General features: G+C 30.8%; 1 protein-coding gene across 1 annotated transcript; it reads left to right on the plus strand.

The window, feature by feature from the left end:
• Window positions 1-2,295: 2,295 nt before the first annotated feature.
• On the plus strand, window positions 2,296-4,152 carry LOC115696634 (uncharacterized). Its single transcript, XM_061118595.1, has 3 exons — window positions 2,296-2,644; window positions 2,796-3,586; window positions 3,694-4,152. Exons 1-3 carry the CDS (start codon window positions 2,296-2,298, stop codon window positions 4,150-4,152), a joined length of 1,599 nt encoding a protein of 532 aa, XP_060974578.1.
• The last annotated feature ends 20,128 nt before the right edge of the window (window positions 4,153-24,280 follow it).

Consider the following 24,280-nt stretch of genomic DNA (forward strand, 5'->3'; position numbering starts at 1 on the left):
ATACTATCCAATAAAAATAATTCCAGAAACAGAATCGCAATTAGTTTTCACGAAAATTTACAAACATCAATCAATCATCAAATAACACTCAATACAACATGATACCATCCAAAGAACATACAAACAATCGTTTTAAAGTCCAAATTTTTTGCAAGTAAATCAATTACCATGGCTCTGATACCAGTTGTTGGAAATTATTTTACCAGGATCTTAGATCTACTCACAAGTATGTTTATTAACATCCTAAATATGAACTTTCTAAAACGATAAAATAAACACATATAAAGTTAAGGAACCTTACATTGGTTGCAGCGGAATATATTGACTCCTTCCGTTCAGATATCTAGCCCTTGATTCCTTTCTGTAGCAGAGCATTATTAATATCTGAACCTGGATCTCTTTCTCTGAATCTTTGATGCTGAAACTCCTTTGCTGATGATCTTTCTTCACGATCTTCCTCACTATGATTGAGGTATCACTTGATGTGTGTGGGCACTACTCTAATCACTAAGGATTTCGAAATTCAAAGGAAGAAGAAAGAAGAAGTGGCAGCTAAAGATAGGGAGAGAGAAAGCTCAGTTTTTCTGAATCAGAAGAAGTAGAAATTTAAGTGTGAATTTCCTGAAGCCTTCACTATCTATTTATAGCATTCCACTAGGGTTAGGTTTGAATTATTTGGCATTAAAATAATGAAAAAATCAGTTTAAATTTCCTACAAAAGTGGCTGGCCTTACACTTAGTGGATTGGGCCTTGCTTTTTGCAATTTTGCAATTTTAACACCTTTTGTATCTGATTTTCTCAAAAATGCCAATTTCCTAATTCAACCATTTAAATGCCAATTCTAACTATTTAATAACTATAAATAATTATTAAATAATATTGTCATTTATCATATTTATTAATTGAGCCATACAAAGTATCATAATTAACAAATATGCCCCTATTAACTCTTTCTTTACAATTTCGCCCTTACTTAGTGAAAAATTCACAAATAGACATAGTCTAATTTGAGAATTATAATTGATTAATCAAAACCAATTACATGAATCTTACAAGCAATATTATCTCAACTAGTGGGGGGACCATGGGTCTATATAACCGAGCTTCCAATAAGTAGATCAAGAATTTAGCACTAAAATTCACTAACTTATTAATTCTTCGTTGAATCCACGCATAGAACTTAGAATTGCACTCTCAGTATATAGAATGCTCTATATGTTCCACCATATAGACACATCATTAGTTATCCATTGTTATAATCCTAATGTGATCAATTATCCTCTATATGAATGATCTACACAGTAAAGGGATTAAATTACCGTAACACCCTACTATGTATTTTATCCTTAAAACACTTGACCCCGTATAAATGATATTTCAGCTTATGTGAAATGAGATCTCCACCATTTATTTTCGTTTGGTCAAGCTCGAAGGAGATCATCCTTTGCTTACTATTTGCCAGATAGAAGCTATAGATTCCATGTTTATGCTAGCGCTCCCACTCAATTGCACTACCGTGTTCCCAAAAAGTATGTATCACCCTGACCTAATAGTAGGCTTAACTAACAATTCAAGGAACACGAATAGCCTTTCAAGATTGAGCCTAATCATAACAGGATTAAGATCATTTGATCTAGGATCAACTAGGCGATATTGACTTGAATAGATTTTACGGTAAGTTTAATTAAATCTAAGTCAAAGTTCAATATCGGTCCCTTCCGATGCATACTCCATGCATCCAACCTGAGCTTTATTTTAACCAATGCTCTGGAAAGAACATAGTATTTCTCCAAATACAAGTAAATTCTTGTTGTAGATTATCATATCAGTAAAACCCTGTGTCTGATAAATCTAGGAAACTTTATTCACATAGTCATGTTTACTTTCCAATGTGTTGACGGCACAATAAACAGGATCAAGTATGTGAAAAGGGTTTCAGATGAATCTATACATTATGTACATATAATCATGAAATAAATCATGTGAACCATGCAACATTAAATGTTATTTCTGATCTATATTAATAAGTAAATCTGATTATATTGAAATGAGTTTTATTTAGGGCATAAAACCCAACACCATATATACAAGATATTGATCCAATTCCTACATGGACAGATTATGCACTCTCAGTAGCTAATTACATCACAGAAAAAACTATAGAAGCTACCAACTCAAGCTGGGAAAACAAAACAAACATCATCAAAGATCCAAGGATTGACACAATAAGAGTTGGGCAAATTTTCCAAGACAAGGAAACAGTAAAGCTTGCCATGAGCCTATATGCAATCAAAATGAATGAACAGCACAGGGTAAAAAGATCATCAACAAAGGACTACAGCTTAGTGTGTGTTGATAAAAATTGTAAATGGTACTTCTTGGCAACAAAACATGGAAAAACTAATCTCTTCAAAGTCAGAAAACTTGTGGAAGATCATACATGCTCAATAGAACGCATCCATGACGATCACCCCCAAGCAACAAGTAACATAATAGCTGACTGCATCAAAAGAAAAATTAGAAATCCAAAAAGAAACTACAGGCCAAATGAGATTTTTGATGATGTAGCAGAAGACTATAGTGTCTCAATTTCTTACCAAAAAGCTTGGAGAGCAAAAGAGAAGGCTTCGGAAAAAGTAATAGGCTACCCACATGATTCATACAATGAAATTCCAGGGATTCTACACATGATCAAAAAATGCAAGGTATAACTTCTTTGGTCTTAAACTACACTTAATCTTATAACAACTAATCAGTAGCTCTAATGGGACAACACTCTCTCATAATTTTGCAGGAACAATAACAGACTTAGTCCAACATGACAATGGGCATTTTAAGTACCTATTCTTTGCATTAGGAGTCTCAATAGAAGGCTGGAAACACTGCACACCTCTAATTGTGGTTGATGCAACTTTCCTTAAGAATGCATATGGAGGAACATTGATAATTGCTAGTGCACAAGATGCCGAAAGACACATATTCCCACTAGCTTTTTCAGTAGTTGATTCTGAAAATGATGCATCATGGCAATACTTCATGGAAAAGCTCAAAGATTCATATGGGGAGTGTGAAGACCAATGCATAATTTCTGACAGACACGAAAGTATAGCAAAAGCAATGAAATCAGTATTCCCTAACTTGATGCATGGGGTATGTTGCTTCCATTTGTTCCAAAATATAAAAACAAGATTCAGAAAAGGAGGAGATGATCTAAGAGATGCATTCTACTGTGCAGCAAAAGCATACAATCAAACTGACTTCGACGATTGCATGAGGGACTTAGACAACATTGATAGTAGAATTCGTCCTTACCTGACAAATGAAGTTGGCCTAGAAAAATGGACAAGGCTTTGTAGCCCAAATAAACGCTACTCAACATTAACCTCCAACATCGCCGAGTCTGTGAACTCAGCATTGAAAGAAATCAGAGAGCTACCGATTGGAACACTGCTCGAATGTCTACGTTGCTTGGTTCAAAAATGGTCATGGGAAAACAAAAATAGAGCTTTGTCCACATTCACAACATTAGCAAAAGTACCAGAAAATATACTAAAGGATAAACTGGAACGCAGTAAGAAACTAAAGGTAACCTCAAAACTTCACTTATATGCTACTTATTCGCATTCTGTTACTTCACACAAAGTAAAAAAAAAAACAGTTATACTAATGGTTACCTCTTTTACATTTCACAGGTGCAAACATCCAATCTTGTCATATACACAGTAAAAGAATTGCAAAACTCCTATATTGTGGATATCCAAAACAGAACATGCATGTGTCAACGATTTCAGTATGATGAAATGCCATGTTCTCATGCAATGGCTGTAATATCAAAAAGACACATGAAATGCTATGAGTATTGCTCATACTACTACACAAAAGAAGCATTTCTTGCAACATATGAAGGTTCTGTGTTACCAATAGGTGACCCAAAGACATGGGACTTGCTTGATAACATCAAACAACTTCAAGTATTGCCACCAATATACAAGAGACCAGCAGGAAGGCCAAAGAAACAAAGGTATAAAACTGCACTAGACAAAGCAACACAGAATAAATGTGCAAGATGCTTACAAAAAGGACACAACCGAAGGACTTGCAAAAATGATGCGGTCGAGCCAAAGAGAAAGAGAAAAAGAGACATTGAATAGCCCACCCATTATTCTTCCATTTATCCAAATACTATAAAAATAAAAACAATACTTTCAAATTGAGAAACTACTAAGTAGCTTTACTTTCCAATGTTTCCCTACATTTTTCAAAATACTATAAGAATAAAAAAACATGTCATCTGTGAACACTGCTTTTAAGAATAGTTAAATTCATTTTTAAAGTCTAAATTTAGTTTTTAGTATTTTATATGATTGATCACTAATATAAAAACTAACACGCTCCTTAATTATATATTCATACATTTTTATAATTTAGGCAAAAAATTGAGGTTGGACAATTCATTTATACTGAAAGTATATTATATATTGCCATTGGCTTGTTATCTGGTGATGTTAATTAAAGAAAACTATAGGTTAGATATATAAAAGAGCTGGTTACATATTGTTATTACTGGTATTTGGCAGTGACAAGATACCATCAAAATATACACACAAAAAACATATAAAAAAATATACATTATCCATTATTAAAAAATGATTAAAGTGTACCTCTAATTCAAATATGTTGCAAGCGACTACCATTGTAGAACCCCAAGTTAAAAAAATCCTCTTTTACAACCTGAACGTTTTTATAAAAAAAATTAGAAACAATATAACTAATTTTTTCACTAAATGAATCATACTAACTACTCTATACCTTGATTATTGATTTGTATTAAAACCCTCATTCAACCAAAAAAAATATATGTAAAGTCCTTTTTTGGCAAGTTAGTTGACAAAATATTTTTTCTTTTATGGTAAGATTCTTGTGCATTCATAACTGATTTCTTACCTTGTTTATTCGGTTTATAGTTGCTCTTTTCCTTGTTAGGAAAGTTGCACTTTTCAGCTAAACTTTCCTTTGTTTGGAAACTTCTTAAAAGAGAAGCAATTCTCTTTTGGAAAGTTGTCTTTTTAGGGAAACTTTGATTATTGCCTTTTCCTTATTGATTTCGATTATATCTTGATACAATCAGAATATCTAATCTGTTTTTGGCAGGAATCAAGCATTAATAGAGGATCGGACCCGATTATAGCAAGTTTCCCGTTTCTGGTCTGATCTGCTGCGTCAGCATCCAAATCTGATGCTGCAGATCGTGTTTTCTTAGGAAAGTTTTTGTACAGCTGTAGATTCGATCTTGTGACTGTCTCTAAGGTTTCTATGTTTTATAAATAGAGCCTAGAGAGCAGCTATTCGAATTACCTCTTCCATTATTCATTTTTTTCATTTATCTTTTGAGAGAAGAGAGTGTTTCTTTGTTTTGTGAGAGCCTAGTTGTTCATCTAGGTTCTAGTTGTCTATTTCTGTTCTTACTCTGTTCTAGAGGTTGTGAAGAACTACTTGACTGAACAAGAGATTGGTCTTCGGGAGAAGACTTGATAAAGCCTTACTTCGGGAGGAAGTAAGCACTTGGTCTTCGGGAGAAGACTTGATAAAGCCTTACTTCGGGAGGAAGTAAGCACTTGGTCTTCGGGAGAAGACTTGTTGAAGCCTTACTTCGGGAGGAAGTAAGCACTCACACTTCAAAGACGAAGGGACTTCGGGCTTGAAGGTGTTTCAAGAAGTCAGATTCATAAAGTGGATTACAAAGGATTGCGGCAATACTTTAGAGGGAGTCTAAACTTGTTTAAGTCAATTGTCTTTGTAATTTTGATACTTTATTAATTGATTTCATTCTCTGGGCGTGGCCCCGTGGACTAGGAGTGTTCGGGAGAACACTGATACCACGTATAAATCTCTTGTGTCAAGTTATTTATTTTTCTGCTAATATTTTATATTCTGCCTGCTTTGTTTTGCTGTAGCAGAATTACTTTCTGCTTCTGCAAACGCTTACAGTTTTATAATTTCTTATATATAATTGATATTTTGCAAAAACACGGTTTTTCAATATAAATCATTACTCTGCGAAAAAACATTGTTGGTTTTATGAAAATTAAGCTACAAACATTAGCTTAAAACTACAAAACACACTTTCTTTCCAACTTTATAAACTTGAATCCTTCCATTAAAAGATAACATTCCAAACAACAATTTTAACTACTTATATACTTGCATATTTCCAAAAAAAGATACTAAACGGTCCCTTCACATCAGTGTTACCAACAACAGAGAGATTAACACCTAGCTAATACTACATATAAATCCTACTGTCCAGATACACCATTCACTAATACTGACAAACAAATGTACTAAAAAATTGGAGCTTAATTACAATTCTAAAAACAAAAGTAACAAAACAAGTTACTTTGACTCAAAATAGTTCACCAAAAAGTTTCATTCCAGTTGAAACTCCAACTTTAGTACACCAAAAAGTTTCATCCTAGTGCAGATACAAAACCCCTTCAATCCAATCAAGCTTTTGGAATCCTCCCAGGAATCTCAGACTCAGAATCATAATCATTCAACAGTTTCTTCTTGGCATGAACATACAACTCAACAGCGAGCTTCCTCCTAAAAAAACCCCACATCTAGAGGATTTGGAAGTTTCTCAATACATCCATGAATAAAGAAATCAGCATACTTAGCCACGAACAAGCCACAATCACTACAAACAAAACAAGCAAAAAAACAAACATTAGACTGAATACTAAAAAAACAACAAAAATCATAACAATATAAACACATTTTAACATACTTGTCTACTTGCTGAGGTAACTTAGTAACAACAAAAACATCAAGCATGTCCTCCTCCTTTTTCCCTTTAAAAAATCATTGGCTTGTATAAATATCCATCCTCCTACTGTAATAGTCAATGAATGACAAACATATAGGCAACACCACTGCAAATGGCTTGACATAACCAGCTGTTTTCCTGTCCAACTCATGTCTAGACCCTAAGAAATTATAAACATTGAGACACCTAGCCCTAATATCAAAAATGATCAAAATCCAATGCTTTTCATCCTTAATATGCATGTAAATCAACACATAATCAACACGTAGCCAATCTTTGTTAGCATACATGTAATACCCACTCATGTATTCAGTAACAATGTTACTCTTAGCTACAGCATCAATCTTGTTTCAAGACTTGACAAACTTATCATACAATTCAACCACCTTAAAACAGAAATGATAATTTGTGGTTGTTGCAAACACTGCAACATTAGGATCATACTTCAACTTCTTTCGCAAGTAATAAAATATTACATCCATATGCTGTAGAAAAAAGAGATTAGAATTTGAGTAAATAAAAGATAACTAAAAACAACATAACTAAAATAAAAAAAATACTAAATATGATACTCACCGAGTCACTAAGGCACCTCCCAGGGGTGAAAAGATCATAAAACCACCACTTGTCTTGAACACTATCAATGCAGAAATCTAAAGCAGGACTAAAAAGTTTCTTCCCTTGAACAAACTTCTTCTTCCTAAAAAAAGCAACCAACCAATATACTTAATATCAAATATGCAAAAATTTAAAAAATAAACCAAATAACATAATAAAAACAATAAAACATACTTATTCTCATCCTTGAACCCAACACAGAACCACTCATCAAATGCCTTTTGTTGAAGTTCGTGTGGAGGATCAAACAACCCAGAATTAAAAGCATATAGACCTTTAACATTCTTTTTCTTCTTCTTTCCATTACTACCAGAAGACCCAAAATTATCTGTAAGGACTCTGTAAAACCACGCTAGGCTTATGAGCCCTCTTTCATTTAGGAGATTCACAAACTTTAATCTTGTCCTAAAAAAGAAACCAAACAGTAACATTTTAATTTAACAACAATAATATTTAAAGAACAGCCATTGCAACAATAACAAAAAAAAAAAAAATCAAAACACCAAATCATACCATAATCTTCTTCACTTCATATGCATGACACACATCATCCACCTTCTGATTTATAACAGCCATCACAGATTCTGAAAAACCATCATCGGTACCCGCACTAACTTTCTCAGCAATTCCGTCAACTCCACCTACATTACCACCATCAGAACCCAAAGATTTATCCTCTACCATTGCAACAGTCTCATTTTGTCCTAATAATGAACCCAATATGTCAAAATTTGGCATATCCTAACAACAAAATCAAAAAAAAAAAACAACAAACAAATTAGTTAACAACTTAATATGATAAAAAAATACAATAATTACACAAAAATGTTCTATAAAAAAATTAATAAACAAAATTAACCTTTTCCAAAGAAGATAAACCAACAAAATCTTGACTATCAACTTCTTTCACAGACATCTCGGAAATGTTTTTAATTTCCTGCACAACAAAATCAAAAAAGAAACAATTAAGTAGCAAAAATTATAACAGAGAATATTGAATAATAATAAAAAGAAACCAAACCTTATAAACATCACCGTCACCACCAACACAATCTTCACCATCCTTCACATCACCAGCATCTTCACCATCCCCCTTAACAGTAGGCTACAATAAAAAAACACCATACAAACACATGAAAAACACAACTAATAACACAGAATAAAGAATACTAAATAAAGCACCATACTATCATAGAGCAACTAATAACACACAAACACAACATACAAACAACTGAAAAACTGAAAAAAAATCTTAAAACTACTAAATAATACCTCAACATCATCACTAATGTCATCTAGGTTACGGGGACTATCAACGCCGCCACCACCATCGTCATCCTCATCCTCATCCTCATTACTCTACAAAAATAAAATCACATAAAAATCATTGCATATTAACAAATAAAACTAAAAATAAACAATATCAATCATAAAAGAAACCAAAATACCTCAACTGTGGTACAACATTCGCAATACTATCTTTAATCAAATCTTTCAATTCTGAAAAACTTCGTATCAAAATAAAAAGTTAAATCCTCTCCAACTTTACGATCAATGTAACCCTTCAAATTTTCCTCAAGTAATGCAAATTTTTCATCAACTTCCTTACGAAATTCTTTCAAAACACACTCCAATCCAACTTGCCTAACTACAAGCCCCAACACCGAATCTTTAAGCTCATCCAACATAGCTAGACTTATAGTAGCTTTTTTCTCAACTCTAGAACTACCAGTCTTGTCAACATCTACTCTTGGCTGTCTCACATCCTCAAAATCATCATCAGATTCTGACCCATAAGAAAACTCAATACCAGCAATATCTAACTTTTGATTTTCCTCAGCTGAAGGAAACATGCGGGTAACAGAAAACTGTAACAAAATAAAATAAAAATAACAAAATTAGTAACATAACCAACAAAAAAAACAAAACACAACATAAAAATAATAAAATTATATATCACAAAAACATACCTTAGTTGACATATATATTTTCTTCTCCACTTCACCTGAGAAAGGATTGCCCACACTACTCCACCTACACATCCTATAATCTCGAGAAGCATCATATGTACATAAACCTTGCTTCTTAAAAAGAGGAATAACCTCATAGAGCCAAACCTGAAACGCAAAAGGAAAACCACACAACTTGTACGTCTTACTATTGTAATCCTTTTCTTTACCCTTAATGTTCTTCCCTTTTGCCTTCGAAGCAACTGTACCCTTCGTCTCATCAGCAACTCTCTTCTTGTTTTTTTCCTTCAAAACAGTCCTCAAGCTATACAAAGTAGTATCATACGCAACCTTACCCCATGGAAAACTGTTAAACTCACCAGAACCAATTAAATGAAGTAACCCACTACTTACTTTCTTGCGACCAGGCTTACTAAGCAAGAAATTCGTAACAAAATAAAGCACAACCATTCTAAAAGCAAACACATCATCTTTGAAAATACTATTCAAGAATCGTTGTTTAACGGCAGCATAGTTAACAGTCATGTCACTTAAATACTTGTCCACAAAAGTATCTCCCCTTCCTATATATTTTTCCATACTACTGTCACCCTTACACAACAATCCACTAATAATAGCAAATTTACCTAACCCAAATCGAGTCCTAGAATTACCAAAATCAAACCAAATTTCCTTAACATTTGCCTAATGAACCTCCCTACACAAAGCAGTGTGTATAACCTGAGATTGCATGTTGCACTCCTCAAGATCCAGAAAATGCCCAAAATAGGATTCTTGAAACATAGCAAGTTGCTTAGTAGTCAATCTACCCTTGATTTCTGCAATAACACCCACATCAAACCAATATATGATTTTTCCACAAAATCTATCCTCTGGTTTCAAGTAAAAATCCCAAACCTGTAAGAAAATTTAGAAACAAACATAAAACATTTAAAAAGAAACTAACAAGTAAACTATATACTGAAATAATGAATTTAAAAATAAAAAGTAATACATCAGTAATACAAGTAAACTATCATTTAAAAAGAAACTAATAAGTAAACCAAAATTACTATGTTAGTTCGTGAGAATTCTTAACCTTATACACATCTAAAAATATAAAAAACAACTTTATGGGATCCTAAAAATCATAAGATGAGGAATTTTAATCCTAATAATCTATTCTCTTCATTTTCTCTTGAATTTTAATTCTAAAAGCATATAAACACAAATATACACATAACCATATAATAAGATGACAACAGTAATTATAGTATTGAACACTGGTTTATATTTCTTCATTTGTTCATGCATTAAACTCAGTAGAACAAAATTCTTTTCTTAAGAAAGATATACAAAACAATTAATTGACTAAACTTTCTACTGAGAAATATGTCCTTAATCAAATCAAAAATACCTAATCATAAATAAATCCACTAGCAAATATTCACCATAACATCAACAAAGAGCAACCAACCAGTAAACTAAATAGTATAACAACAAAAATTAAAGCAAAAAAACTACTAAATCATAAATTAATCACAAACACATTAAAAACAAAAAAACACACTAAAAAATCTAAAAACTAAATATATATACCATTCATTAAGGAACTGTACAGTAAACTATATCATTTGAATAACAAAAAAATATACCTAAAAAATAAACTACTCAGTAAACCAAAAATTTCTTTACGGGCACTCTCAGAAACAAATTCCCTAACAGTTGGTGTGCACAAAGAAAAACTAAGCAAAACACAAGTAAATAGAAAGGAAGACTACTAAATCATAAACACATTAAAAATAAAAAAACTAAATATATATACCATATATTAAGAAACTGTACAGTAAACTGTAACATTTGAATAACAAGAAAATATACCAAAAAAATAAACTACTCAGTAAATTATAGAACTCGGTAAACAAAAAAACTACTAAAAAATACACTATTAAACAACCTACACTAACAACAAAAAAAAACCAAAAAACTACACTAACATATAAAATATTCACTAAAAAAGCTACACATAGATCTCTAAACAACACACAAACAAAATGTGAACAACTTTGTATAAAAAAAAAACAACTAACATATAAATGTGCATCCACATTAACAAGAATCAAATAATACACTATTCAGTATATAGAAACAATATACTAACCTTCAATTTTTTTGGCAACACAATAGGTGCTTCATCACATTCTGAATCAAAATCATCCTCATCTTCAACAACACTCTTTAATTTCTTAGAGCGCCGATCGTCAGAGGTAGCTTCAGAAACACCACTCCTCTTCGAAATGGAGAGACTCTTGTTCTTCTTCTCCTTATCAGACTCAACAACCTTCGAACCAGATCCAACCATGTTTTTTGAAACCTCCTCTGTTTTTTCAACCTTCTTCTTCGAACCAAACACCTCCGATGATGGAGACATTGAACTCCTAGTACGCACCATAAATGCTTTAACTGTGAAACGAAATGCGAAATCCTAGCAGAGAGAAACCCTAACACTATGCTCAAATGAGGGAAAATAAGAGAATGGAAGAAGAATTGAAAAGAGAAATGGAAGTGATTGAGTGAGAAATGGCTTGACAGTGCAAAAGAACGTGGAATCGTGTTTAACACTCAACCACCCTCAAAAACAATAACCGTGTACACGTGTTAAAAAAAATTCAAAAAAAATCGTTACTTTTTACCAAATATAAATATATTCGGTATATACAGTATTTAATTGCAAAAAGTGTCCCCCAGCGTAATTTTCTCTTTTTTAAATGCATTTTGAAAAATGTGGACATTTAATGAAAAAACTTAAAATCTGAAAAAAAAAAAATATATATATATATATAAAAAAAAAAAACTTAAAAAATGAAAAAAAAAATAGAATACTTATAAAAGGATATTTCCATTTATAAAATTCACACCCAAAATATCCAAACAACTATTCTCTATATCGTGGGTTGCGATTTTTTCATTCTTCTTTGCGATTCTCCTCCAATTTCTTTGTTCTCCTCCGATTTCTTTCCTTCTCCTCTAGTGTGATTATCATTCTTCATCTTATTGTTGATATATATTCCTATTGCCGATGAGGAAAATCAATAAAATTCGAAGTCAAAATAGACAAAGGTAAGAAAGTATTGAATTTGATTACATTTTTTACGTAGTTAACCTATTATTTAGGAAAAATGATAAGGAATTTTAATTTTAGGTTTTTTATTTTGGTTCTCATAGTAATGTCTTGAAAAAAAGTCACCTACTAGTTCAATATTAGGGTGTTATATTGCTTCTGAATGTAACCTGGTACCTTACATTTGAATATGGTTGTGTTTGTTTTGTTGTGGCTGCAATTTATAGCAAAAAAATACCATGTCTTAAAAAAAGTCACATGCTAGTTCAATCTTAGAGTTTTATATTGCTTCTGAAAGTAACCTAGTACCTTACTTTTGAATATGGTTGTGTTTATTTTGTTATGGCTGCAATTTATAGCAAAAAAATACCATGTCTTGAAAAAAATCGCCTGCTAGTTCAATCTTAGGGTTTTATATTGCTTATGAATGTAACATGGTACTTTATATTTGAATATGGTTGTGTTTGTTTTGTTGTGGTTACAATGTATAGTAAAAAAATACCATGTCTTGAAAAAAGTCACCTGCTAGTTCAATCTTAGGGTTTTTTATCGCTTCTGAAAGTAGCCTAGTACCTTACATTTGAATATGGCTGAGTTTGTTTTATTGTGGCTGCAATTTATAACCAAAAAAAATGTTATTTCTTGAAAAAAGTCACCTATTAGTTCAATCTTAGAGTTTTTTATCGCTTTTGAAAGTAACCCGGTACCTTACTTTTGAATATGGTTGTGTTTGTTTTGTTGTGGCTGCAATTTATGATAAAAAAATACCATATACTAAAAAAAGTCACCTGCTAGTTCAATCTTAGGATTTTATATTGCTTTTAAAAGTAACATGGTACCTTACTTTTGAATATGGTTGAGTTTGTTGTGTTGTGACTGTAATTTTTAACATAAGATACTATGTCTTGCAAGTCACTTGCTAGTTCAATCTTAGGATTTTATATTGCTTCTGAAAGTAACCTGGTACAGTACTTTTGAATATGGTTGAGTGTGTTTTGTTGTGACTACAATTTTTAACAAAAAAAATCATGTCTTGAAAAATGTCACCTGCTAGTTCAATTTTAGGGTTTTCAATTGCTTCTGAAAGTAACATGGTACCTTACTTTGGAATATGGCTGAGTTTGTTGTGTTGTGACTGCAATTTATAACAAAAAAATACCATGCCTTTAAAAAGTTCACCTGCTAGTTCAATCGTAGGGTTTTTTATTGCTTCTGAGAGTAACTTGGTACCTTACTTTTGATTATAGTTGAGTTTGTTATGCTGTGATTGCAATTTTTAACCAAAAAAAAAAAGCCATGTCTTGAAAAATGTCACCTGCTAGTTCAATTTGAGGGTTTGTGTATTGCTTCTGAAAGTAACGTGGTACCTTACTTTTGAATATGGCTGAATGTGTTGTGTTGGGAATATAATTGTTTTTAGAAAGAAACATGTAATTTTAATTTCTTATAAAGTAACTTGTTAAATGAATTTTATTTTTTCTTTTTGCTTCAGGAAGTGACCTGGCTCTGTAATTTTCTTAGAGAATAAATTTTATTAAAACATTAATTCATTATGGAGGAGAGTGGAATGAAAGTAACTGCTACTCAAATTACAAAGTGATTGGTGTACATATTCCAGATAATTGTTCATTATTTGATCTTGGAAATTAATTTGATCAAAAATGAAATAAATACTAATTGGGACAATATAGTCTATAAGCACAATATACCATAAAAGTACGATTTTACCCATCTCGGGTCACAATTACGAAAAGACCCTAATACATCAATGGGGTCTTAAAATGTAATAAATCATAATAGTTTCACATATTAAATCATATAATAATATAATTCCTCATTAATATTAAGGCTATACAAAAAATTTCATAAACCGTCCAACCCGAATAACCCGCCCAAACCAAACTGAAAAAACTGATAAAAAATACAAACCGAAATAATCCGAAAAAAATTCTAAACCGCTCAATCAGTTAATTGGGCGGGCTAAAAATAGACCCAACCCGCCCAATTAAACCGACCAAACCAATTTAACCCGGCTTTTAACGTTTTTTTTAAGTTCAGTTTTTAACTTTAATTCTTTTATTATTATTATAACATAAACATAATAATATAATATATATATATATATATTGTTTCAAAAAAAAACTATACATATATTAAAAAAGACAAAGAAAATGATCTCTGACAGTCACGATCAGACCTCTTGTCTCATTCTATTTGTCTTTCTCTTCATTTCAACCTCTCTCTCTCTCTCTCTCTCTCTCTCTCTCTCTCTCTCTCTCTCTCTCTCTCTCTCTCTCTCTCTCTCTCTCTCTCTCTCTCTCTCTCTCTTGTATATATTTATGTATCTCATAGTCACACTCAAATATTTTCATTTTAGTTGAATCTGAAAAAAAAATAACTCTTAAGTCTGTTTGGGCGGGTTAACTCGACCAACCCATCGGTCGGGTTAAACTTTTTTTTTTTAAAAAAAAAATTGGCAGGTTGGACGCAGAATTTTGCAACCCGATCTTTACATTGGCTTAGAAAATATGTAGTATAAACTGACCAAACCGACCGATGTACAACCCTAATTAATAATTAATTAACCTAGTTAGGGTTGTTGATCCGAATAATAAACCTTAGGGTATTACATGACCCCTTGTAGCCACCGTGGCTACATGGGGGTCATATTGAGGCACTCTACGACAAGTCTACTTCATTCTGGCCATGATCACAGGAAAACCAAGGGACCTAAGCAGTTGTCACCTGCCTTATCCAACACTTAGAACCACCTGCAGGGAAAAGATAAGGGGTTGTGACAAACTTGACAAAGCTACAATGACATTCTAATCAACAGTACCCAGGAGTACCTTCCAGGTAAATCACAATGTACAAGGTCAATCATCGACCAAGTACCTGTTGGGTTTTGTGCCCTAAATAAAACTCATTTCAATATAATCAGATTTACTAATTAATAAAGATCAGAAACTGCATTTTATGTTGCATGGTTCACATGATTTTATTTAATGTATAAATTCTATTATGTCCAGTACATATGTATTTGTTCATGATTATAGTGTCGTCAACACAGTGGAATATCATCATGATTATATGTTCAAAAGTTTAATTCCCTGATTTGTCAGTTCACTGGATTTAGACTGGCATGATAATCAGCGATAGGTATGTTGGAAATTATTTTACCAGGATCTTAGATCTACTCACAAGTATGTTGTTTAAACACCCTAAATATGAACTTTCCAAAACGATAAATTAAACACATATAAAGTTAAGAAAACCTTACATTGATGCAGCGGAATTAATGTCTCCTTCCACTCAGATCTCTAACCCTCGAATCCTTTCTATAGCAGAGTATAATCAAGATCTGAGCCCGAATGTCCTTCTTCTTCAAGTTTGATCCTTCACAGTCTTCCAATCTATGATTGAGTTACTGCTTGCTGTGTGTGGGCACTTACTCTTTCACTAGGGTCGAAATTGATGAAGGGAAAACAGAAGAGAGGGTTTCGGCCAGGTATAGAAAGTGGGGAAGGCTCAGTTTTTCTGAAGAGAGAAATTTCTGTCAGATTACTAATGAAAGCATTGTGTGAGACTGAGCCATCACTTTCTATTTATAGGCAACTACTAGGTTTAGGTTAGGAATTATTTGGCATTAAAATAATGAAAATATTAATTTGAAAAAAACACATTAAGTGGTCGGCCATGGTGTAGTAATGGGCTTCACTTAATTTTGCAATTTTATCAAATTTTATCTCTATTTTCTCAAAAACGCCAATTTTCCAATTCTAACCTTTTAAATGCCAAAACTAATTATTTAATAACTAAAATAGATTATTAAATAATATTGTCATTTAATTGAATTATTAATTAGACATATAAAGTCCATTAATAAATAAATAAACCTAAAAACTCTTTTCTTTACAATTTCACCCCTGCTTAGTGAAAATTCATAAAATTAGACATAGTCTAACTTTAGAATTATAATTGATCAATCACGAATCAATTAATGAGTCTTACAAGCAGAATGTTCTCAACTAGAATGGGGACCATGGATCTATATGCTGAGCTTCCAATAAGTGAACCAAATTTACCAAGTAAATTCCTACTTATTAATTCTTCGTTGAATCCACTCTTAGAACTTAGAATTGCACTCTCAGACTTATATAGAGCATATTGTATGTTCCACGATATCAATATACTATCTCATTTAACCATTGTTATAATCTTATTGTGATTTAAAGATCCTCTATATAGATGATCTATATCGAGATGAGATTTCTTTACCTTTCTCACCCCTCAATGTATTTTGCCCCTTAAAACACTTAGCTACCTGTAAATGGTGTTTAGTGATCTAATAATTAGTCAGTTAAACAAGAGCTCATCCATTTACTTCTATTTGCTAAGCTCGAAGGGAATCATCACTTGACTTCTATACACCAGTAGAAGCTATAGATTCCATATTTATGTTCAGCACTCCCACTCAATCATACTATCATGTTCCCAAAATATACGTATCACCCTGACCCAAAAGTAGGCTTAACTAATAAATCTAAGAACATGAATAGCACTCCTGAGTTGAGCCTAAGCATATCAGGATTTAGATTCTTTTAATCTTAAGATCAACTACTGATATTGACTTGGAAAGATATGTATAACGGTAAGTTTGTAATATCTTAACTTAGTTGCAATATCGGTCCAGTCCAATGTATACTCCATACATTCGAAACTAGTATACTTTACTAATGTCCTGGAAAGAACATAACACTTACTCCAAGTGTAAGTACACATCATCGCTGATTATCAACATTAGTGTAAATCCAATAACACTGATGAAACAGGGACCAAAACTTTTGATTCATATGATCACAATCACATTCCACTGTGTTGACGATACTGTAATTGTGAATAAACATATGAAACATCCTTTACTATATGCTTTACTCATCAAGGGATACTGAAATCTTTACTGTTTTAAAAGTACATCTGAATAAACAGAAGACATATCTCTCATATTTTAAAATATATAATTGAGATAATACAGTGTAGACTTTTCTTCAGTGATATAACTTTCTGGTATTTTCGAATAGACCAAGTTACAGTTCTTCTCTGGTAGAGCACCATCTCATAGAATTTCGAAATTAGATGGTGAGATACAAAGACAACAGATACACAGTTCCTTAATATCTAACATATAGATCACTTTCATAAATCCTTCTTGAATATCTTCTAATGTTCCCTATTTGATTACATCTCAGATAGCTCCCACTCAATGGCAGATGTCTGGTTAAATAATACTTTTAACCTCTGATTGTTTGGAGAGTTACCTAGTTGTGACTTTTGTATTAGTCTGAAACTTTAAGTTAAGACTAAGTCATCAACATAGCAGACTAGTATTTGAAGTGAAAAATACATGCCAGAGATAAAGTAATCAAAATTAAGATACCATCAAATTTTATGAGGATTAAGAATTCTTGGTTCAAGTCATTCGAATGGACTGAACTAGAGTTCTTTATCTTATTCTCATAATTCTGATAAGCTATACCTATCCATGTGAATGGTTAGATTTGCTTTTCAGTAGTGTTCTTAAGTACCTATCACAATTATCAACCTAATGAAGATGGGTATAGAACTTTAAAATTCTCCCACTCAATTAAGGTAGTGTGAAACTTTAACAAAGAACTTTCAAAGGTATCAAACTTTTACTTACAACAGTAAAATCGAAATGGAACATACAATCAAGATCAAGAATTTATATTGACAATAGCTGACTCATTATATTACTTCTATGTTTAAACAAGATATGTGTTTCATAGGGAATTGTGGAATGGACTCCACCCTTACGAATATAGAGATTATGATCCACCCCTAAAGGTTGTAAAGATCATGATTCTCTTAGTGTGATAGAGTTTATGTGGAGTTGAATACTATCCAGAGTTCATTAGATATAAAAGATCGTTGAACTGCATAGTTTTCTTAACTTTTCTCCACCCCTATCAGATCATAAGATCCTTTTATTAAACAAATTCTTAATAATTGTATTAGAATTAACAATTATTGATAAACATAGAAATAATTTCTAGTGTTTATATAATATAACTCTATGAAGAGTTGTAAATATTATAGAATTTACATCAATAATAAAAACACTTACACATACAAACATACAAATATAATGTGGCAATAATTGATGAAGATAAATTAAATGAAGCTCAATCTCATAATTTGCAATGGTGATTTCGAAAATAAAACTTTATTAATAATAAAAAAAATATTGCAACAATATGAGAGAAACACGGATAAATATCCCTAACTAAAATTTGAAATCCAAATTGTCTTTAAACTAAAACAATTAATTCAAAAAATTGAAGAGCTTCATCTTCATCTGGACGATTTCACCCTTGGTCCAGCTTTCTGATCCAACTCAATTGAGTTCAAGTAGCTTGGCCTATAAGAAGAAGAAAACAAATAAACAAAGTTAGTCCAGAATCATAAATCCAATTGGATAATAATTCACTAAAACTCTTAAAGTTTATAAATGGAAATACCTTGTTTCTTTGCAAGAAGTTTAGGACACTGGGGTTTCCAATGACCTTTCTCATTGCAGTAGAAACACTTTCCTTTAAGTGTAGCATCACCAGAAGGAGCAGCCTTTTTATTGGCTTTTGTTCGCTTCTTGGTGTTGTGCCACTTCCTCTTCGATTTGGGCTTTGAAGCAGAGACAACATTTGCTTCAGGTTTTATTGTCCCATTACCATTCCCAGGATTGTGAGGTTTACTCCCTTTCTTCTTGGGTCCTCCAATCAAATTTTCATAAGTTTGAAGGTCATTGGCTAATTCATGAAAGTCAATTTCCTTCTTATTCATGACATAATTTGATGTATATGGTAGAAATGCTGGAGTCAGGCTATTCAAGATAAGACTTACTTGAGTAGCACTGTCCATTTCAGCACCATGATCCTGGGCTTCTTGGAAATAACTAGACATGAGGAGAACATGGTCACGCACGTTTTGATGAGGTTCCATCTGTGCATTAATGTACTTCTTAGTCGCGTCAAAGCGTGACTGAAGTGATGCCTTACCGAATAGCTCATTTAACTTCGTCATAACCGGCAGCCTTCTCAGTTTTAGAAAACCGAGTTTTGAGGGTGTCAACCATGCTAGAAAGCATAAAGTATAGAGCTTTGTCATTTGCTTTCTGCCAACGCTCATACTTTTCTTTCACAGCTTTGGAAGCATTGTCCCTGTGCACTTCGGTGTGACGGCTCAGTTAAAACAAACAAGGCACTTTCTCCTATGAGAGCAATATTAATGTTCTCATTCCACTTATTAAAGTTAGATCCATTCAGCTTATTTTCAGTCAACAGTGATAACATGGGATTCATTTTGACAAACAGGATACTACAAAATAATAGAAATCAATAAATAGAAATTAATAATGGTTTAACACACAAAATCAATTCAGAAATTATAAGCACATGGCAAGTAGGAATGATATGAGAAAATACTTAAAAAATTCAATCCTAAATAATTTCTCAGGTTTTCAACAAACTGATATCAGTGTCCCGTTTAGGCGAGAGTCAAAGCTACCATCCATTGAATAGAGTTGTCAGCTCATCTAAAATGTTAAACATTCTAGCAACCTTTTATTCGATCAAGATTGGAATCCAGCGTTGTCCTGTTTAGGCGAGAGTCAAGGCTATTCTATCTCATGAGCTTCTACCATTGTTTCGCAATTTGCAAGTCAAATATGGTCGCCACCATTAGGGTGATCTATACCATATAAAACACTTACAAACCACTTATCATGCGAGATTAAACGGTGCGAAATTGCTAAGGAACGTTCCTCCATTAGGGAGGATTACTCACTTAAACAAACGCGGTGTAAAACCCACAATGGAGATCGAATATCTTAATAATAATAAAGCTCATTATTTAAAATGTATTTTCTTTATTATTCTAATAAATAAATCTCATTAAATTCTAAATTAAGAATTGAAATTCAAAATAAGAATTTAATATAATATTTATAAAATTATACTTAGATGGTGATTGAAATAAAATTAATTATTTCCATCTTAGTAATAATCTTAAATATAAATATTAAGGAAATTAATTTAAGTTGAATTAAATAAATAATTAGCAACTTAAAAATTTCCTTTGAGAATATATTTATTGAGTTCGAAAATTTAAAGTATATAAAAGAAATATACTATTTTCGAAAATAATAAAAATAGAAAAGAAATACTTCAAGCAAAAATATCACCTATCTAGATTTCCTTGTGACTAGTTAATTCATTTTCTAATAATATATATATATTTATATATATATATATTAAATTCATTTATTTTAAATTAATCAATTAAATGAAAAAATCATTGATTGTAGTTGGTCCAAGAATTAATTAAAATAAATAATTAATTTACAACTCAATCTATTTTTCAAAAAAAAAATTCGAAAATATTGCATAAATAAAATGTATTTTTCGAAATTGATTAAGAAAATAAAGAAAAATATATATATTTTGAAAATTATTTAAATTTAAGTTGAAAAATTAAATTTCAACATAAAAATAATTTTTTATTTAATTAAGTGTCATGAAAAATCAATAAATATTTAATTATCATGATGAAAATCAACTTAGATATTTAGATTCTTCAAGTTAATTAAATGTATTAAATTCAAGAAATAATAATTAAGTGTAGAGAAGGCTTAATTATTTATTTCTAGTTTAATACTAGGAAAAATATACTTAATAAAATTGTACCAAAATTAATTATTTAAATAATTAATTTCACAAAGTATAATTTTCCTATTTAAATATTAGAAATAATAAGTAGTTTAGAAATTACTATCTAGAAAATATCTTATTTGACTAAGTATCTTTTCAAAAATTTGAAAAAATATCTAATTTAAGTTAGATAGTAAAAATCTAAAACTTAAATAATTTCAAATTTAGATTTAATTAAATATCAAAAATTAAGTGTAACCACTTAATTTGAAGATATCTTTTTAAAGTTAATATTTGAAAAGATATTAACCAAAAAATATCTAAAATATTCCATTTTAAGTTAATATTTGAAAAGATATTAACTTAAAAAATATCTTAAGAATCTTTAATAACTAATGCCTAGGATTCCTCAACTTGATTTAAAATTTAAATCAAATATTCAAATTTAAGTTAGATAAGAAAAATCAGTTGATACAACTAATTTATAACTTAAATAGGAATATTTTATTAAATAAGCTCCAGAAAAAATCTTAGTTAGTTAAAATTCTATATTTAATTAAATAAAGAAAAATACAAATAGTTTGTCTAGAATTAATATCTAAACTAAAAGTGTTTTTCTTAAAATTAACTTTAAAATATTAAAATGAAAATAAATTTCATATATTTTAAAAGTTAATTATGTTGCTAATTCAATTTTATTAGGTCAAACTAATATAATTAACCTAGTACAGTTATTCAAATCAGGCAAATGGGCCTTCACAATTGGGGTAGTTCATGTGAGGGGAGTCTTTGGGTTCAGTATGTCGTACCCACTTCTATGGCTCCCAACTCTCACACAAGGCCCAAAAGAGAGGAATTTAACCTTAAAATAAATAACTGTTATTAATTGAATAGGTCCAATAACTAGATGGACCTAAATAAAATCTATCATGGTGTGACATTTTATTTAGCAACAACCTATATGCATCTATATTAATAAAATAAACACATAGGCTCACACAGGCACACTTTGGATGGATCCTATCATGTTGCTAGGTCATACACAGATGAAAGAAGATTGTAAAATTTACCTGTTACAAATTATTAACTTGACCAAGGGAGCCATCAGATCATTAGATCTGGCAAAAAGTAACCATGGCTATTTGCAATCAAGTAATAATAGGTTTTGAAAAACTTACACACAAGTTTAAACTATATACTCCTGCAACAAGGTTAGCTGGATAGTTGGAAGTAGGATTTATTTAATTTTAAATAAACAATTTCGAAAAATAATTAAATAATTAAAAAAAAATTAATTTAATTTTCGAAAAATAAATAAAAAAAATATTTATTTCGAAAATAAAAAATTTAAATTTCGAGATTATTTAAAAAAAAATATATATTTAAAATTAAACCTGCTATTTTGAAAAATTAGGTTTCAACCAACCTAAATATCATTTCAAAAATTTGCTAACTACTTTTAAAAATTAAATGTTATTTTAAAAAATAAAAATTAAATAAAAAATAGAAAAGATAAATGAAATATCTTTTCAGATTTTAAATTTAATTTAAATAAATAAAATAACAAAATTTAAAAGTTAGCAAAATATCTTACATCTATTTAAAAATATATGATTATAAATATCTTATTTTAAATTTAAATAAGGTCAAAATATCTAAAAAAGATTTAATTTTAAAAAAAATATATATAAAATCTGACCTTAAATTTAAAAATAAGATAAGATATAATCAAATTTAAAAAGAAGATAGATTTTTAAGCAAGAAGATAGATACTAATTCTATTCAAATTCAAATTACACTAATATCTTGAATTAAATTTAAAAAAAAAATATTAAATTAATTCAAAATGATAATTAGAATTGAATTAGGAATAGTAATAGTATATATACAAAACTATACAAAAAATCGGAAGTTAATTCCATGAAAAAGCATGAAAAATCGAAGAAAAACGAAAAAATTGTGAACTGTACGGACAGTTTTCGCGATCGCAGGAAAATTTCAGCAGAGCCCCGATTTTTTCAAATCTTCAAAAATTCATAACTAATTCAAATAAAATCGAAATTGAGTTCTGTAAAAGGCTAACTTGCTTAATTTTTTCCATACTATCCAATAAAAATAATTCCAGAAACAAAATCGCAATTATTTTTCACGAAAATTTATAAACATCAATCAATCATCAAATAACACTCAATACAACATGATACCATCCAAAAACAAACAAACAATCGTTTTAAAGTCCAAATTTCAAGCAAGTAAATCAATTACCATGGCTCTGAGGCCAGTTATTGGAAATTATTTTACCAGGATCTTAGATCTACTCACAAGTATGTTGTTTAAACACCCTAAATATGAACTTTCCAAAACGATAAATTAAACACATATAAAGTTAAGAAAACCTTACATTGATGCAGCGGAATTAATGTCTCCTTCCACTCAGATCTCTAACCCTCGAATCCTTTCTATAGCAGAGTATAATCAAGATCTGAGCCCGAATGTCCTTCTTCTTCAAGTTTGATCCTTCACAGTCTTCCAATCTATGATTGAGTTACTGCTTGCTGTGTGTGGGCACTTACTCTTTCACTAGGGTCGAAATTGATGAAGGGAAAACAGAAGAGAGGGTTTCGACCAGGTATAGAAAGTGGGGAAGGCTCAGTTTTTCTGAAGAGAGAAATTTCTGTCAGATTACTAATGAAAGCATTGTGTGAGACTGAGCCATCACTTTCTATTTATAGGCAACTACTAGGTTTAGGTTAGGAATTATTTGGCATTAAAATAATGAAAATATTAATTTGAAAAAAACACATTAAGTGGCCAGCCATGGTGTAGTAATGGGCTTCACTTAATTTTGCAATTTTATCAAATTTTATCTCTATTTTCTCAAAAACGCCAATTTTCCAATTCTAACCTTTTAAATGCCAAAACTAATTATTTAATAACTAAATTAGATTATTAAATAATATTGTCATTTAATTTAATTATTAATTAGACATATAAAGTCCATTAATAAATAAATAAACCTAGAAACTCTTTTCTTTACAATTT

The sequence above is a fragment of the Cannabis sativa genome, chromosome 7 (genome assembly GCF_029168945.1).
Source record: "Cannabis sativa cultivar Pink pepper isolate KNU-18-1 chromosome 7, ASM2916894v1, whole genome shotgun sequence".
NCBI classification, from domain to species: domain Eukaryota; kingdom Viridiplantae; phylum Streptophyta; class Magnoliopsida; order Rosales; family Cannabaceae; genus Cannabis; species Cannabis sativa.